This window comes from Ranitomeya imitator, chromosome 1 (genome assembly GCF_032444005.1).
Source record: "Ranitomeya imitator isolate aRanImi1 chromosome 1, aRanImi1.pri, whole genome shotgun sequence".
NCBI classification, from domain to species: Eukaryota; Metazoa; Chordata; class Amphibia; order Anura; family Dendrobatidae; genus Ranitomeya; species Ranitomeya imitator.
This window is the reverse complement of record NC_091282.1, coordinates 876,732,442-876,752,746: the sequence shown is the minus strand read 5'-3', so window position 1 is coordinate 876,752,746 and position 20,305 is coordinate 876,732,442. Positions and strand designations below refer to the sequence as shown.

General features: G+C 40.1%; 1 protein-coding gene across 1 annotated transcript in view; it reads left to right on the top strand.

Moving 5' to 3' along the window:
• Positions 1-1,835: 1,835 nt before the first annotated feature.
• The window catches only part of PRKG2 (protein kinase cGMP-dependent 2), a 179,619-nt gene continuing 161,149 nt past the window's right edge, over positions 1,836-20,305 (top strand). Inside the window, exons 1-2 of the mRNA XM_069742823.1 lie at positions 1,836-1,978; positions 9,828-10,376. Coding sequence (XP_069598924.1) covers positions 9,841-10,376 — 536 coding nt within the window. The 5' untranslated portion in view covers positions 1,836-1,978; positions 9,828-9,840. The remainder of the gene's footprint in view (positions 1,979-9,827; positions 10,377-20,305) is intronic.

Here is a 20,305-nt window from a genome sequence, read left to right as displayed (position 1 = left end):
TTAGCAAATTATTGTGGAAAATAAGTATTTGGTCATTAACAAAAGTTCATCTCAATATTTTGCTATATATAATTTGTTGGCAATCACAGAGGTCAAACGTTTTCTGTAAGTCTTCACAAGGTTGGCACACACTGTTGGTCAACTCCCTCCAAAGGTTTTCTATAGGAATGAGATCTGGAGACTATCTAGGCCACTCCAGTACCTTCATATGCTTCTTATGAAGCCACTCCTTCGTTGCCCTGGTGGTGTGCTTGGGATCATTATCATGCTGAAAGACCCATCCACATTTCATCTTCAAATCTTCAATGCCCTTGCTGATGGAAGGAGGTTTGCACTCAAAATCTCATGATACATGGCCCGTTTCATTCTTTCATGTAAATGGATCAGTTGTCCTGGTCCCTTTGCAGAGAAAGAGCCCCAAAGCATGATGTTATCACCCTCATGCTTCATAGTATGTATGGTGTTCTTTCAACCCAGCATTCTGTCTCCTCCATACACATCGAGTTTTGTTTCTACCAAATAGTTACTTTGGTTTCATCAGACCATATGATATTCTCCCAATACTCTTCTGGATAATCCAAATGCTCTCTAGAAAACTTCAGATGGGCCTGGACATGTACTGGCTTAAGCAGGGGGACATATCTGGCACTGCATAATCTGAGTCCCTGGCAGTGTAGTATGTTACTGATGGTAACTTTTGTTACAGTGGTCCCAGCTCTATGCAGGTCATTCACTAGGTCCCCCGTGTGGTTCTGATATTTTTGCTCACCGTCCTTGTAATCATTTTGACCCCACGGGTGAGATCTTGCATGGAGCTCCAGATCGAGGGAGATTATCAGTGGTCTTGTATATCTTCCATTTTCTTATTATTGCTCCCACTGTTGATTTCATCATACGAAGCTGCTTGCCTATTGCAGATTCAGTCTTACCAGCCTGATGCAGGGCTGCAACCTTGTATCTGGTGTCCTTCAACAGCTCTTTGGTCTTCACCATAGTGGAGCTTAGAACATGACTCTTTGTAGTTGTGGACAAGTATATTTTATACTGATAACAAGTTCAAACAGGTGCCATTACTACAGGTAATGAGTGGAGGACAGAGGAGCTTCTTAAAGAAGAAGTTACAAGTCTGTGAGAGCCAGAAATCTAGCATGTTTTTAGGTGACCAAATACCTATTTTCCACTGTAATTTGCAAAATAAATCTTGCCAAATCAGACAAGTTGATTTTCTGGATTTGTTTTCTCATTTTGACTCTCATAGTTATGGTCAATAACAGGCCTCTCTCAACTTTTTAAATGGGAGAACTTGCACAATTGATGGCTGACTAAATACTTTTTCCCCTACTGTATGTAAACTTTTGAGCACAACTGTAGGGTTCTTCTTGGACGTGCACTCTTTAGAAGCTGCAGAGTTCCTCTAATAAGATTCAGGCCTGCAATAAATATAATTTACAGCAGCCTTATAATCTGAGGGGACATAATTTGCTGGATATGAAGCAATAAATTCTTGAATCATAGGTAAATCCACTTAAGTAGCCGTACTGCTTGTAATCATTTATTAAACCAAACATATAAATACATGACATATATTAGAAAAATTAGACTATAATAAATCGTCCATATGTCACGCGAGGCCCTTATTACTGCCAGTGTGAGAAGAGACTTCTTGTTCTCATTTTTCAGCAGGACAAGATACCTCAGTTTCTTCCTAATCCCACCAGCGTCTCATCTTTTCAACTCCCATGGGTGACAATAGTGCCGTACCACACCCAGGGCTGCCACCTCCCAGCCAGGGGTGTCTTTCACAGGGGGAGGGAGATGATAGAGCAGTCAGTGACAGTGCACCATGTGTTACAGAGTAAGGAATCATTGCTTTCCTTCTGTCAGACTGTGCCCTGAGGGAAGAGTGATGACACTGAGAGACTTCATCTGATGTCCACACAGGGCTTGCAGGGAAGCACCAGCGTTCTGTACAGAGGAGGTGAGTGTGTGGCAGGACGACTGTGGGATCCTATAATAAGCCAGGTGGACTATAATGGCAACCTGCAAGTACGGGCCAGCATGACTTACTAACTTGTCAGAGAAAGGCTGTTCACTAACTAGGGTGAAGGGTCGGAAATTGAAAATATATATATATATATGTATATATATATATATATATATATATATACACATATATATATATATATATATATATTTATATATATATTTATACAATGGATATTTGATTTAGTTTTTTTTTTTTGCTAAATCAATTGATTTCACAGACTAATCATGTGTTTGTTTGTTCTATGTATTGGAAAATATTTTTACACCATTTTTCTTATTCACAATGTGCTAGTAAAGAATGCATATAAACTCTATGGAACTGTATTTAGTTCTCTGCAATAGCCATTAGATAAACTGAATGTAGAAGATATGACAGCAGTCCTGTGTAAAAGTATGGATCAATGTATGGATCAATGGATAGATATATGTAATAGAGCTAAAAATGATAAAAGCAGGGACAATATTCTATTTATACCACTGTGAAGCCTGACAAGGAAGACAGGTATCTGCTACTCCAGTGTTATCATATTGGTCGTTGGAAATGACAATGGTTCTGTGTCTCTGGATAAACTACTGAGATATAATAGCAGTATTTCATGTAGATGTAATTCTGTAGAGGATAGTTGCCAATCACATCACTCGCAGGTTTCTGCAGCACACACCGCTCAAAGCCACTGAGCTGAGTGACTCAATGACTGCAGCGATGCAACGACAGAGACTCAGCACTGGACCTGGGAAGGATGATTAAAGCACAGTCTGTTTATATACAAACTATGCCTGAGGACAGAGGTTTTCTGAAATCAGAAATCTCCTTGAAGGTGCTCCCATCACAACTAGTAAGGGGCTATGCTCATTGTCATCCATACCTCACAATGACTGCATATTCTGCTGCTGGAGATCAAGAAGGCATCGTACAATTCTTCTTCATGGGCCCGTTGAGCTTGGTGGCCACCCATATGTAAAACTGTCTGCATTATTTACGACAAGATAAATGATCTACAACCCCTGACAAAAATTATGCAATCACCGGCCTTGGAGGATGTTCATTCAGTTGTTTAATTTTGTAGAAAAAAAAGCAGATCACAGACATGGCACTAAAGTCATTTCAAATGGCAACTTTCTGGCTTTAAGAAACACTTAAAGAAATCAAGAACAAAAAATGTGGTAGTCACTGGTCAGTAATGGTTGCTTTTTTTAACCAAGCATAGGGTAAAAATGATGGAATCACTCAATTATGAGGGGAAAAATTATGGAATTATGAAAAACCAACAAAAAAACTCTCGAAAACATCAGTAGTATTTTGTTGCACCACCTCTGGCTTTTATAACAGCTTGCAGTCTCTGAGGCATGGACTTAATGAGTGTCAAACAGTACTCTTCATCAATCTGGCTCCAACTTTCTCTGATTGCTGTTGCCAGATCAGCTTTGCAGGTTGGAGCCTTGTCATAGTTGTCAAAGTTTTCTTCAACTTCCACCAAAGATTTTCGATTGGATTGAGATCCGGACTATTTGCAGGCCATGACATTGACCTTATGTGTCTTCTTTCAAGGAATGTTTTCACAGTTTTTGCTCTATGGCAGGATGCATTATCATCTTGAAAAATGATTTCTTCATCCCCAAACATCCTTTCAATTGATGGGATAAGAAAAGTGTCCAAAATATCAACATAAACTTGTGCATTTATTGAAGATGTAATGGCAGCCATCTCCCCAGTGCCTTTACCTGACATACAGCCCCATATCATCAGTGACTGTGGAAATTTGCATGTTCTCTTCAGGCAGTCATCTTTATAAATCTCATTGGAACGGCACCAAACAAAAGTTCCAGCATCATCACCTTGCCCAATGCAGATTCGTGATTAATCGCTGAATATGACTTTCATCCAGTCATCCAGTCCACGATTGCTTTTCCTTAGCCCATTGTAACCTTGTTTTTTCTGTTTGGGTGTTAATGATAGCTTTTGTTTAGCTTTTCTGTATGTAAATCCTATTTCCTTTAGGCGGTTTCTTACAATTCGGTCACAGACGTTGACTCCAGTTTCCACCCATTCGATCCTCATTTGTTTTGTTGTGCATTTCCTGTTTTGGAGACATATTGCTTTTAGTTTCTGGTTTTGACACTTTGATGTCTTCCTTAGTCTACCAGTATGTTTGCCTTTAACAACCTTTCCATGTTGTTTGTATTTAGTCCAGATTTTAGACACAGCTGACTGTGAACAACCAACATCTTTTGCAACATTGCATGATGATTTACCCTATTTTAAGAATTTGATAATCCTCTCCTTTGTTTCAATTGACATCTCTCGTGTTGGAGCCATGATTCATGGCAGTCCACTTGGCGCAAAGTGTTATCACTCCTTTTTAGATGCAGACTAACGAGCAGATCTAATTTGATGCAGGTGTTAGTTTTGGGAATGAAAATTTACAGGGTAATTCCATAATTTTTCTCTCATATTTGAGTGACTCCATAATTTTTCCCCTATGCTTGGTTAAAAAACGTAACCATTACTGACTACCACATTTTTTGTTCTTGATTTCTTTTATTTCTTAAAGCCAGAAAGTTGCCATTTGAAATTACTTTAGTTTTGTGCCATGTCTGTGATCTGCTTTTTTTCTAAAAAGTAAACAACTGAATGAACATCCTCCAAGGCCGGTGATTACATAATTTTTGCCAGGAGTTGTACTAATGTTTCACAAAAAGAAAATAGAAAGTGGGAGGGAGGTTAGATTGCGATTCTTATACCCATAGCAATTGCTCATAAAAGAGGAACTAAGACTGAAAAACACAATATGCCTGAGCCAGTACCATTAATAACTAACTTAATGTTTTAACCATTTAAAGAAAATCTGCCCCTAGATCATGCTGTTTTCATATAACAGAAACCCTGATTCCAGCAATGTATCACTTGCTGGGCTGATTGTTGTATTTTTGAAAAAAACACTGTTTTATCAGCAGGAAATTCTCATTAGAGGACTAGTGAACTTGCTGCTATGTAGTCCTCCATATTCATGAGCTCTGTATTACCCCAGATCCACCACTCTTTGATAGCTATCTGCCCATACACAGTGTACACAAAAAGCTGCCAATCAGTGGTGTGGATGGGGTAATACTGAAAATGGATGACTACATGGCAGCAGGTTTACTCTCCTGTAGTGATAATCTGCTCCTGATAAAACAATAATTGTATCAAAACTGCAGCAAGTAGCCCCATTTGTGGAGAAAATACAGTAGTTTGACAATAAATGGCTTCACCCAACCACTAACCATGAATGGAGAAAAAGTTTTGGTGTTATCATTCATATTCTCTGAAAAAAGGCCAAGAAAGCAAAAATTCTGCTGGGGTATGCAAACTTTTGAGCACAACTGTAGGTATGCACACAGATAGGAACATGGGTCAACAGTACACAGTATTGTTGTGGGGTGTACACAGATGCTAGTAAACAGGTATGCAAATATGAACTATTTTAAAGATTAAAAAAAGAAAGAATAGCACCCCCTTTTCCAAAAAGCATAAGACAGGAAAAACTAGGTAGGTATATGTCCAAAAAACAGGCATGTGTGACAGGTTATTGTATTCATCAGCCATGTGTGGGTGTAATATTAGACTTTTCAAATAACTGTGAAAACATAATTAAAAAAAAAACATGCACATTTTGTGAGGAAGACTGTTGCATTTAAATTACTGGAATGTTTGGAATCTTCTTTATTTTTTTTTAACAATAGATACAGTTGAAACCAGAAGTTTACACACACTGTATAGAAAGAGACAGATGCATATTTTTTCTCAATATGTGAAATGAAATCAGAATAAACCTTTCCTGTTTTAGGTCAACTAAGATTACCAAAATTATTAATACCGTATTTTTCAGACTATGAGATGCACCGGACCATAAGACGCAACTAGGTTTTAAAAGAGGAAATTAGAAAAAAAAATTGAAGCAAAAAATGTGGTCAATTCTATACTTAATATCCCCATCCTGGTATGCATGGCTCCCTTATCTCTATCCTGGTATGCAAGGCCCCCATCTCTGTCCTGTATGCATGGCCCCATATTTATCCTGGTATGATTGGCCCCCATCCTGGTATGCAGAGACCCATCCTTATCCTGGTATGCAGGACCTCCATCTCCATCCTGGTATGCATGGCCCCAATCCCTACCCTGGTATGCAGGGACTCGATCTCCGTCCTGGTATACATGGCACCATCCTTATCCTGGCATGATTGGCCTCCATCCTAGTATGAATGACCCCATCCTAATCCTGGTATGCATGGACCCATCCTTATCCAAATTGAACTTTTTGGGCAGAATGACCATCTTTGCGTTTGGAGGAAAAAGGGAGACGCTTGGAAGCCTAAGAACACCATCCCAACTGTGAAACACTGGGGTGGCAGCATCATGTTGTGGGGTTGTTTTGCTGCAGGAGGGACTGGTTCACTTCACAAAATAGACATCATCATGAGAAAAGAAGCTTATGTGGCAATACTGAAGCAACATCTCAAGACATCAGCCAGGAAGATAAAGCTTGGGCAGATACGGGTCTTTCAAATGGACAATATCCCTAAGTATACTGCTAAATTGGTAATAAGGTGGCTTAAGGATAACAAAGTCAATGTTTTGGAGTGGCCATCACAAAGCCCTGATCTGAATCCTATTGAAAATTTATGGGCAAAACTGAAAAGATGCGAGCAAGGTGACAGACAAACCTGGAACAGTTACACCAGTTTTATCAGGAGGAATGGGCCCAAGTTATGACCAACTATTGTGAGAAGGTTGTGGAAGGATATCCCAAACGTTTGACCCAAGTCATGCAGTGTAAGGGCCTTGGTACCAAATACTAATGAAATATATGTAAACTATTAACTTTGCAGTAAGTAATTTAAATGCCGTAAAACATTCTCCCGCTCATTATTATGTTTGGCCTTTGACAAATACTAATAATTATGGTAATCCTAATTGACCTAAAATGGGAAAGGTTTAATCTGAGAAAAAGATGCATATGTGTCTTTTTATAAATTAAATGAAAATGTCTGGTTTCAACTGTATATAAATACAAACCTTTACAAAAAGAAATGCAAGAAGATGTTGCTTATGCCTTGTCCATCTCACAAGCCAGGAATCACACTTTCTCAGACAGAACAGCTTTTGTTAGGCAAATTAGGACTGAGAGACCAAAATTTTCCTTCTTGTTTGTAGAGCGTCAAGAATGAAAAATATTGGTGTTATTAAGGTGATGTATTTCACCACCTTATCACTTGATTCTCCATATATTATTATTTACAGAGTGAGACTACCACTACCATTTTCTAAGTTCTGCAGTAGTACACTACACTCTGTTTTAGACCGTTCTGCCCCTCTCTGTAAGATCTCTTTCAGATAACCATTTTTGTCTCTCACTAGAGATGAGCGAGCCCAAAGTTAAAAGCTCAGGTTTCGTACTGGACAGTTACTGTCTGCAGCTAAACAATGAACACAAACTTCTCCCAGATGTTCAGAGTTTCGGGGGGAAGCCCATTGCAGACAGAGAGAATTTTCCACCTCAAAAATTTGGGTCCCCATTGTACTCAATGGGGTTCAGTTTCTGGTTTAATTTGGGTTCAGTTCTGGTACCTGAACGGAACTTTGGAATAAAGTTCTGGTCAGGTACCAGAACCCAAACTTCCACTCATTATTATATGTGACATGCAAAAAAACTTGGACATATAAACCATAGACTATAATGAGCAACTATAATGAGCATGTGTTCGATCTGTGAAAACCATGGACAGAACATGTATGTGAAATATGAATGTCTGTATGAAAACTAATGGTGAACTATGTGCTCTGACCGTCTATTCCTAGGTCTATTCCGTCTATTCCTAGGCTTTAAAACCCTAAATTGGCAGCTGCATTCCCTGCCTCATCTTTTATAGTTTCTGTGATAGTTCCTCTTGATTGGCTTTGCTCAATCATGTGATCTAATAGTGGAAAGACCTTATGAGGAATCTGATGTTGCCAACATGCTTGATTACATATGAAGCTGCTTTCTGGCTGAATCAATCATTGGCAATGTGTGAAAAGGCACAAGTCACATTTTTTTTAACTATCTTTTTTAATAGAATGTCATATTATTCTACTTCTACACGGCCTCCAAGTGTCATCAAATTCAAATCAAAGTCAATTCACAGTGGATAAATTCAATCATCTCAACTTTCCATTCATTTAACGGAGCGATTTCCACAGCATGTGCATTAATTTCTTTTAGTATCTTTCAGATCAAATATACTGTACCTGTCTTAGCAATCTCTTCAGAAAAATGTGCATTTTGTGATTATTCCCATAAAGTGATAGAAAAATTGCTTTAAAATTGTTCATACACTGATTAATTACTGTATGGAAAAAATACATATGAAATATTTAATTCATTATTTTGTGAAAACCGTTGTGAATAAGATGATGACTTCAAATTGCCTGAAGAAGAAAGTCCATGGAAGATATACACAAGTGGAATGTTTTCCCACTTTAGAAGCATGTATGAGCTAAGCCGGGTGGACAAAGATTGATTATATTGCTGCTCTAATCTCTCACCAGGTGTGTTATATACTCATACATTAATGCATTATAACCCAAAAATGAGACTGTGAAGGGAAGGAAGAGGATCATTTATTACAATGAAATAGAAGTGCCGTCATCACACAAAAGCCACAAATCATTAACAGCCAAAACATTTCCCATTATAGAAGTCAAATCTTTTCAGCAGCTGTAAAATATGTTCCGAATATTTCGGATACGTTGCTGGCAAAATGCATCTTTGATTGGGCTGTTGAAAGAATATTTAGGAATTAACTTAAACTTCAAAATGTTAGTTTTAGTGAATTGCAAGTGGTTCCATTACTGACAGTCAGTTGGCTAAAACTAGAGATTAAGGTATAATGACCAAATCATGATCTATTGTACTGCTGGAAACTAGATTTACATTTATATTTGCTTATCTGCCCGCCCGAGCAGTGGCGTCGATACGAGCTCCGGAGAGTTACGGACTACTTTGGTGTGCTGGCTACTTCTTCTGTTTTACATATATTGTCATCCCTTAGTGTTACTAGTGGTGCTCATAATCTTAATTCCCAGTAATAGAGTACCCGGAGGAAAACCCACACAATCACTTTTTTTAGCTTGGCTAAGCAACAGTTGCTAATAACGTTAACCTGTTAAAAAGAAAAATAGTAGGAAAACACTAAAGTCGATAAAGTGTAAAACCATACTCCTTAAAAATAGCTAACAATTTAGGTGTGACTGCAGTTAAACCAACTCCAAGTATTCCTTATAATTGTACTCATAAAAGACCAGAATCAGACATTTGTGGAGTTGTTTTGTATTGCCAAAATACTTGAACGTTGTCCGTATACCTTCCCTTTATGTGGAAGAAACACTTTGAACTGGTGATAATTTTGGCTTTCACAGAGAAAAGGTCTTCAGAACTGAAAACAGCATGCATCTATGTGTATTTAGGACATAAATGGTGTGCTAACATAGTAATACAAATAGTTGTAGTAATAATAAAATACAATAAATAAATTATGTTCATTTTAACGTGAAGTTGTGATTATTGTATCTACGCAAAAAATTAATACATTATAAGTATTGAGAAAATGACTATGTTCAAGTATCATGTTTACCTCTTAAGGAATTAGGAGAAAATCAATATGCCTTAATTTTAACTGGAAGAAAAATGCTTAAAGCACAGTTTGCTGTCATACCACTGGCTTGGGAAAACTGATTAATACATTTTGTGGTCTTTGTTTAGGGTATCAAGGGAAATGGGAAATGGCTCCATGAAATCCAAGCCACTGAGGCAGCCAGATGGACAACTGGTGAACCTTTCTGTTAGCTCCTGCAGCAAACTCTGTAATATCGATCCTACGAAAGGAAAAGTATGGGAACTGGAAAGACAACTAAAAATGAAGGATGAGGAGCTGGTAAAGAAAGAACACATGGTTTACGAATTGCAGGAAAAGTTTACCAAACAGACTCAAGTCATTGCAGAAATCACAGAGGAGCTTCGAAGCAAGTGTGTCCAACTAACCAAGCTGCAGGATGTGATCAGCTCTCATAGTGGCAACTCCATAACACCAGCTATTAAAATGTTGACCGCTTCGCCAACTACAAAGCGCCATATATCACCTTCTAGGGCTTTACAGACATCGCCATTTAAGACACTATCAGGGTTTTTCAATAATAGCAAACGAAAAGGTGCCAAAGAAGGAGTCTCTGCTGAACCCACCACAAGAACATATGACCAAAGTAATGCACCAGAGTTTTCATTTGAAAAGGCTCGTGTTAGAAAAGATGCAAGGTAAGCTTTATCTATGTAGTCATCTGTCATGATGATCATGTCCACTTAGCTCTGATAGTGACAGCCATGACACTACCAGTTGTGTGTTTGACATAATGTCATGCTCCTCTGAATTCTCCCTGAATGTATTGACCTCATTGACAGGTCGTTACATATAAACAAATAGTTAGAAATCTTTTAATAAAAGCATGTAGAGAAGGGAGAAGATAAGGCTAGTTTCACACATCAGTTTTTTGTTTTCAGGCTAAATCTGGCCAATTTGTAAAAAAACGGATCTGGCGCAAATTGCGAAACACTGAGAGAGAAAAAGAGAGACCCCAGAACGGAAAAACTGCATGATTTGTATGAGAAATGCTTTGAAAACTGGATCCGGGTGCTGGATTCATTGTTTCACACCTCCGTTTCATGTGTTTTTGGCCGATTCCGTCACTGTGCGTTTTTTTCCACTGGACAAAAAAAGTTGCAGTGGACATTTTCTCCGTCCGCCGTAAACGACTATTTGGACAGATCCAGAAAAAAACGGATGGCCATCAGGCACAATCCGGCGCTAATACAACTCTATGGGAAAAAAAAGGATTCGGCGTAAAAAAAACGGATCCGCTTTTTCCAAAAATTGCCAGATTGTGCCTGAAACAAAAAGCCTGATGTGTGAAAGTAGCCTAAGGGTATGTGCACACGTCAGGATTTCTTGCAGAAATTTCCTGACAAAAACCGGACATTTCTGCCAGAAGTCCGCATGCGTTTTTTTCGCGGGTTTTTTTGGGGGGGCGTTTTTGATGCATTTTTGCGCTTTTTTGCGTTTTTTCCCAATGCATTAAATAGCGGGAAAAACGTGAAAAATCTGCAAAATTAATGAACATGCTGCTTTTTTTACGTGTGCACATACTCTAAGAGAGCCACCCAACTGACACTGTTTATTGAGCCCACCTTTTTTGAAAACAATGCATTTCGGATTAAACTAAGAACTTTGTGGCAAGCACCCAAGTCACTATTTCATTCATTAGACCAATGTGAGCCTACTGACAGGTTCCTTTTCATTTCTATTCAGCAAGTTAGACTCCACCAAGGGCAAGTCTACAGTGGGCAAAATAAATGTCCAATGACATCCTCCATCTTCAGAATGGTTGAATGAGATGAGTTGGATTTACAATGATGCGCCTTAAACATGTATTGTAAAAATGACTCAAAAGATGCTTTGCGCCACACTTCTACAAAAAGTCACCAATGATGACTGTTGATTTTTTTTCCCTTTTCCTCAAACATAACCCTATAGTTTTTCAAACTTGTTCTATATTATGTAAGTGCAGGTTTTCTGGATATAGTCTTGTGACTACTACTTTTCATATTATCCAATTAGACTTAGTGGTATGGCATTGACAATATCATTGGAATCACAGAATCAGAATCCAACATATATATATCGTGATCATAACAGTAAAAAAGCATAAAGAAGTTGAAGTGGCTGCTGGTCAAATATAAAGGAGTAAATTGGTTCAATACTAGTTATGGGTAGTGGGGGCAAGTAAGAGCCTTTCAGTCAATTTGCAAAATTGGAAGGAGCACCTTTGTGTACAGACAGCCCTTCACCTCTTCTGCTTTAGTTGCCGCCAGCATTGTCGCTGTCATCATATGTATCCTTCCCTTCGTAAAAGTGGCCACCTTTCTACCTGCGTTTGGACTTCACTCATCTTGGGTGGTTGTTTTCTTTTTGATCCTTTCCAGCTTAATAAGGAGATCTTTCTTAAATATAAAGAAAAGCAAACATGTATTTAAAAAAAACTTAAAATGGGAGTTTGAAAACAAATAAAAGCAAACATAGTATGAAACAACAGTCACATGAATAATAAGATAGACCAGTACCACTCAATACCAAATCATACAAGGACCTTGAAGGCATTGCACAATACCAATTCTGAGTATAAATAAATTATACCTCCCTAAATTGCAGAAGATAATACACACAAAATTGTGAGAATTTTTTTTCTATTCTTTATATTTAATAAATAGTTCCTTTTTTGGTATTTTGGTGTGCCTACATTTTGTTATACAGTATATACCTGTTATTAGGAATCCGTTTTCCTATAATCTAGTGTAAATGAATTGAATGCACAGATGAATTCTTAATACATGGCTTTATTATACACACAACAATATGTTTGCATGTGCATGACGTGCTCTATTCTAAGTGCTCCCCATATGGATTGCTGTGTGACCTACAGCCTCATTAGCAGCTAGTGCTGCTCAAGGGAATAGAGTGGCAGGTTGCACAAATCACAAGGCAATTAGTAATGAATATACCTTTCGCTGTATGGGGTAAAAGGATTATTATTTCTGCCTTTATCGATATTTTTACCTCCAGCCATACAGCTTTAATTGGTCTACAGTCAAGGTTTTTGTGGAATACGCCGCAAAGTTGTCCAACAGGGTGTGGTATGTTCATTTATTTCAGTCATGGCAATTACTCAGAGATTTGAGCATCACTGCTTTTCTTCAGTCCCTGTAGTATAATAATCCTTGTGTGATATCATATGACTTATTCAAAATGCCCATTATACAAGACGAGGAAACCATTCATGGTATAAAAGTAATCCAGAAATTCTACATCTATTTTGATTTTATTTTAATTGCAACCCAGACCCATAAATAACATGCAGATGTAGTAGTACAGCAAAGCCATATGGGCAAAAGTTTTGAGATAGACCCAAAGTTTGATTTTTACAAAGTTTGCTGTTTCAGTGTCTTTTAATCATTTAGTTGGATATTTCAATGGCTACTGAAGAACAATTATAAGCATTTCATAAGTTTCAAACCACTTGTTGACAAATAAATCAAGTTCATGCAAAGACTTATTATTTACAGTGTTGACCCTTATTTTTCAAGACTTCTGCAATTCGCCTTGACATTCTGAATATAAGCTTCTGAGTCACATCCTGACTGATGACAACCCATTCTTGCTTAATCAGTGATTCAAGTTTATCCCAATTTCTGTGTTTCTGTTAGTCCTCACACTTATTGAGGAGTGACCACTAGTGATGAGCGAGTATACTCGTTACTCAGGTTTCCCCGAGCATGCTTGGAGAACCCAAGTAACAGGTATACTCGCTCATCACTAGTGACCACAAGTTCTCAATGATATTGAGTTCAGACGTGTTTCCTTGCTATGTATCCAAAATTCCAGTATTTTGCTCACCAAGTCGCTTTGTTATCGCTTTTGCCTTGTGACATGGTGTGCCATAGTGGTGGCAAAATGCAATATTCATCACCAAATTGCTCCTGAATCGTTGGGAGAATTTGCTCTTGGAGGATGTTTAGATACTGTTGTAGTTGTTTTTGTTCTGACCCAAAGTCAGATTACTGGATCATCAGAAAGGTTGAATTAAGAGATTAGGCCCTACAAAATAACAAGAACTCGAAGAAAAGAATGCACAATTGAGAGCAAAACAATCCTTTTTTTTTCTTATGTGTATGTTTCTTCTTATACAATTGACAGACAGGGTTAGTTGGTCTATTACCCATGGTAGCTTCCTATCTACTTCGTCCATCCACCCTCAGTTTGGACGCCCAGTTCCCCATCAGCAGTGGTTATCTGGGGTGTATAATACATTATAGATGGTTCAGCATACATAGAGCATTAAGGAAAACAATGAAATCTGCATGCAAGTCTGTACAATGTAAAAAATACAATCCGCTAGGCCCTTAACCAGTTGGCTACATTTAAAAAGGAGAATGTAGTCCCCCACCATGTATTCCCCCAAAACATGTCAAATAAGTTTGTTGTTCCAGTCCAAATTTAAAAGTTTGCTCAGGGTCTTTGTAGCTCTGCTACTACCAGCAAGATGATTAGTAGAACAGTCATTCTGCCAGTGAAGTGACCTTTTTGCAGTGACTGGTGTGAATCCAGGTGGGCTTTCCCTCAAGTTTTACTGAGATGGATGTGGTCAGCTGGACTTGGAATGGGCCATCAAATCGTGGCTCTAGGCTCCTTCTCATTTGCCTGCATATGACCACCCATTCACCTGGATTCAGCTGATGCACATATACACTTGCACTTGCCTTAGGGTCTGGAATGGATGAAAACACATGTTTATGCACCACATTAAGTATTTTCTGCAAGGCCTGGCCATGGGCTGTCATAGTAACGAATTGCATATGTAGCACTTGTGGGAAATACAGCGGCAGCGGCGGGCAGACGCTTTTGGGACTAAGTCCTGCTTTTTTCCTTCTGAGCATGCCCAGGGTAAGATCTCTCATTGGAGGTTGAGGGTCACATGCTTAGATACTGCAGCAAAACCCATTGGTTCTCCAGGAAGGTCCAGAAGGTGCTCAGGCTCTGTGTGCAGCCTCTCATTGGTCCTTCTAGGAAGGTCCTGTACTTGCAGCAGCTATAAAAGGTTCGCATGGCCGCACGGCCATGCGCTAGTATCAAATCTAAGTCATGTACTTTGCACCAGTGTGGTTACAATTGTATGTGTTCAGGGACCTGGCTGAAATAAGCCCCTAGAATACCGACACCTCCGGTGAGGAGATTGTGTGTGTGGATTCAGGGCCCTGGCTGAAATAAGCCCTAGAATACCGGCTGCTCCGGTGAGGAGATTGTACGAATACGTAACCACAAACTGCTATCTGCTTGGCAGTCGCTGTGTACTCCTGTGAGATTAAGAGTACACAGCGCTTTCTTTAGGCGACTCTGGGAAGTAACAAGTTTGCTTCTACTGCCATATAGGGCCGCCATTTGCCAGTAGCAGGTTCTCTCCTGCATGGTGGACCCCGGGCTGCGAACGCACCAAATAACATTTCTCTCTATTTACTCGGTGCGTTCCGCCAGCCCTAACACTGTCTTCTCTGGTGTTACCAATACCTCCTAGCTTTGCATTGTCTGAAAATTTGATCAGTTTACCTTTCAGTTCCCTTATCTAGCTCATTTATAAAAGTGTTGAATAAAGCTGGGGCGAGGACTGAGCCTTGTGGTACCCCACTTGAATTACTCTTCCAGTTGAATATGTAACCATTTATTACCACACTTTGAGTACGATCATAGAGTGGAGCAAGTTATGAATCCACCGAACCGTAGCCTTGTCAATCCCATACTTGGCCATTTTTTAAATAAGAATTGTATGAGATACTTTATCAAATGTGTTATTGAAGTTGAGATATACTATATCTACCAAATTTCTCTTTTCCACCCAGTCAGTGATTCCATCATAGAAGGAAATTAGGTTAGTCTGGCATGACTTATTTGCTACAAACTTATAATGTCTCTGGTTAATTACTGTATTTTTATCCAAGTACTTACATGCATGTTGTCTAATAATTTGTTCAAGGATCTTTCCTTGTAGAGAAGTAAGGCTCACTGTCTTAGAATTTCCTGGCTCCATCTTCTTCCTTTTATGAAGATAGGGACATTTGCTCTTCTCTAATCTTCTGGGACTTCTGTTCTCCATGATTTTTCAAAGATTCTCTCTAGTGGTTTTGTAATTTCCTCTGCTATCTCTTTCAGGACTCTATGATTTACTGTATTTTTCTGACTATAAGCTGCAACGGACCATAAGACACACCCCAAATTTTCAGAAGGAAAATGGGGAAAAAAATTAATGCGTCAAATGGTGATCCGTCTTACAGTCCTGAATTCAGCTTGCCCAGGGGGAGATCGGCAGCACTGGTGAAGCCACAGGGGCTGTGGTCTGACGATGATATGACCCAGACTGGTGCGCAGGTTCGGCGGCGCTCGGCGATGCTGGGGGCTACGGTGACATTTTGTGAAAGCCGTGAGCCCCCACACATCCACATCTGTGATGCTGTGGTCTCCGGGAAATCCCATCCCAGTCTGGTGCTGGGTGGTGCGCGGCGGTGCGGGGGGCTTCAGTGATATTTTGTGAAAGCCCCCGCACTTCTACTGGATCGATGCTGTGGCCTCCATGAAAATGGCTGCCGGAGGAGATGCATGCGCAGATTGAGATCTCAACAACGGGATCTCGGAGCCGAGACCTCAATCTGCGCATGTGCCGCTGGAGGCGGCAATTTTCCCGGGGGCCACAGCATTGAAGCAATAGAAGTGTGGGGGCTTTCACACCACCACGCACTGCCAAATTTGCTGCATCAGCCGCACCAGGCTGGGATTGGAGTGAGATCATCGCCCTTCAGTGTCTGACTACCAGAAGAATCATCTGACTCCTGCTGCCACCACGCTATCTGTAAATACATTCCAACTATAAGACACACCCCCATTTCCCCCCCAAAAAAAATTGGGTAAAAAGTACATCTTAAAGTCTGAAAAATATGGTAATTCATCAGGACCAGCAGATTTCAATTAAAGGGAATCTGTCACCCCAAAATTCGCCTATAAGCTAAGGTCACCGGCATCAGGGGCTTATGTACAGAATTCTGTAATGCTGTAGATAAGCCCCAATGTAACCTGAAAGATAAGAAAAACAGGTTATATTATACTCACCCAGGGGTCTTCCCGGTTTGGTCCGGTCCGATGAGCGTCGCGGTCTGGGTCCTGCGCCTCCCATCTTCATGCAATGATATCCTCTTCCTCGCTTCCTGTCACGGCACTTGCGCAGGCATACGGATTTGCCCTGTTGAGGGCAGAGCAAAGTACTGCAGTGCGCAGGCGCCGGGCCTCTCTGACCTTTCCCAGCGCCTGCGCACTCCAGTACTTTGCTCTGCCCTCAACAGGGCTTGTAAAGTACGCCTGCGCAGGAGCCGCAGCAGGAAGAAAAGAAGAGGACGTCCTCATATGAAGATGGGAGGCACCAGACCGAACCGCGACACCCATCGGACTGGACCACACCGGACCACCCTGGGTGAGTATAATCTAACTTGTTTTTATTCTATTTCAGGTTACATCGGGGGCTTATCTACAGCATTACAGAATGCTGTTGATAAGCCCCGGATGACAGTGGCTTTAGCTTATAGGCAAATTTTGGGGTGAGAGATTCGCTTTAAATTAGCTAAGTATTCCATCACCATCTCATTGTTTATAGATGGCATGGATTCTATTATTCCTTCAATGACATCGCAAAGATCAGTTGATGTTACAATTGCATTCTTAGAGAACACAGATGCAAAATAGGAATTTAAAAGTTCGACCTTCTCAACATCATTTTTGACCACTTCACCCTTTTCATCTTGTAAAAATACTATAGCATCTTTCACTTTACTTTTGATTTTGACATATCTCCAAATTCTTTTTTTACTGCTTTTGGTCTCCCTTGCAAGCCTGACTTCAATACTGGCTTTAGCTCTTCTAATGCTTTCTCTGCATTCCCTGCAGACAGCAATTTATTCTGAAGAATAAATTGCTGTCTGCAGGGAATGCAGAGAAAGCATTAGAAGAGCTAAAGCCAGTATTGAAGTCAGGCTTGCAAGGGAGACCAAAAGCATATACCCTCCTCTATCAATTTAATATGCATTTCTTTTTTCCTTTTTGGCAAGTGATTAAGTTCTGTGTTCATCCATCCTGGCCTCTTTAAATGCTTCAAATTCTTTCTTCTTTTCGGGAATATTACTGAATGTGCAGAGAGAATTTCATTTAGCAGACTCTTCCATCCTTCTTGGGCATTTCTGTCCTTTAGAACATCCGGCTTTTGGACCTTTCCCTTCCCTCTAACTTTAAACTGAGTCCTCGCTGGTCTTCCTGCTCTTGTAATTAAAAAATTTGAGGATAGCGTGATTGCTGCCTCCTAAATTCCCAGCCACCTTTACTTCCTCAACAATTTTCTCACTGTTGGTAAAAATTAGGTACAAGATTGCAAATCCTCTTGTTCTCTCTTCTACCTTTTGAAGAATAGGCTAAAGTTGTCAGCAAGAGAAGATCAGAATCTTCTAGACCCATTACTTTTGCCTGAGAGAGATTCCTAACAAATATCTGAATAGTTATAATCTGTCATTATCACTATGTCATACTTTTTTTGTGAACAGAGACATCTGATTTAAAAATAATTTATCCATATCTTCAGTCTGTCCAGGTGGCCTATACTAAACACCTACAATAATGTCCTATCTGTTCTTCTCTCCTTGTATTCTTAAGCTAAGTTCACACTGCATTAGCAGTAGCCTGTTCAGCACATACGCTAACGGGCTGCTGCTAGCGCAAGTGCCGGCGCTACATCGCGCTAGCGCAGATGGAGCATCTGCTAGCTCCATTTGCGCTAGCAGTGACAGACCCGAAAACGCTGCAGCCCGCATCTTGGGTCCGTCACTCAAATGACGGCACATCGCTAGTGCATGCCCATTGTAACGTAGTCACTGAACGCAGTGTGAACTTAGCCTTACCCAAACAGTTTGTTATGGACTGACCTAGGTTGGAGCAATGTTATTGCAACCACTAGGGGCAGCACCAGCAGGGAGCATAGTCAGGAATAGCCAGTGGTCGGTACATAGGAATAGCATTATAGTTAAAGGATCAGAATATTGGGCAGTCAGGAATAGCCAGGGGTCGGTACACATGAGCAGCAGTATAGTTAAAGGATCAGCAGGTTGCATAGTCAGGTATAGTCAGGGGTTGGTACACAGGAGCAGCAGTATAGTTAAAGGATCAGTAGGGTGCATAGTCAGGAATAGCCAGGGGTCTGTACACAGGAGAAGCTGTATAATCTTGGATGAAGCAGCAGGTGAATGGAAAGCTTTTCTAAAGGCTGGGTGCTCACTAATCTCATAAAGAAGGAAGTGAAATGCCAGGTTTAAGTAGTGTGTTACATTGTGCTGCCAATCAGGAACTCAGTGTGGAGACAATCAGGAACTCAGGGTGGAGACAATCAGAAACAACACATATGCTAGTATCTGGGTATGCAAGGAACTGTCCAGCGAGATGAATAGCCCAGAGGGAAGAGCTGCCGACTGATGCACAAGAGCTCTTGGGTTTGAGTCCTGACAGTACTCCCCTCCTTCCAGGGTGACCCGTGGACATCTCAGGTGCTAGCTTCTCTGCATGTCTCTCATGAAAGGCTTTTGTAAGCCTGGGAGCATGGACACTGTCCTCTGGCTCCCATGAATTATCTTCTGGTCCGTAACCCCTCCATTGCACCAAATACTGTAATCTTCCTCTTAATCTTCTGGAGTCCAGAATTTTATCCACAATGTTCTCTTCTTCATCATGGATTTTTCACTGATGGAGATGGTGGCTAAGTTCTTCCTGGAAATAGCTTCTCACTGAAAGCTTTGAGCACTAAGGCTGAATTTTCAGACTGCAATGACGTTTTAAACGGAAAGAAACTGGGTTAATTTGTGCAGAAATTTAAAAAGGTTCTATAAACGTTGACCTAATTTAGAAGACGGTGTGGTTGTCTTCAGATTTTTTGTAGAAAGCCAAAGCTTGTCACCGACCTGAAAGATGGAGGGGCTTTGCGATGTTTATCTCCTGTTTCTTTGTAATCCTCTTGGGCCTTTTGTAACATCTCAATTAGTTCTTTATGAGATTTTTGCAACTTGTTAAGTGTGTTTGTAACAGCAGGAACCCAAGTATTAAATGGAAGATTAGGAATAAATACTGGATGGAAGTCATAGATAGCAAAAAATTTACTTTTGGATGTAGAACTGTTTTTTGAAATATTATAGGTAAAATCTGTTGTTGGTAAATTGTCCACCCAGTCATCATGTAGGTAAGAAAAAAAAGAGCACATATTGTTTGAGAATTTGGTTAATTCTTTCAGTCTGGCCATTGGATTGTGGGTGGAAGTCAGTAGACAAATTGACAGTAATTCCAGAACCTTCTAGCAGTTCCAGAATCTTCTAGCAGAAACACCTGTGCTGTACTGCTGGGGGGGCTACAGGTTCCAGACACTCTAAGCAAGGGCTGCTGAGCAGAGAGAGAGAGCTGTCATTAACCCCTTCATGACCTTGGGATTTTCGTTTTTCCGTGTTCGTTTTTCACTCCCCTCCTTCCCAGAGCCATAACTTTTTTATTTTTCCGTCAATTTGGCCATGTG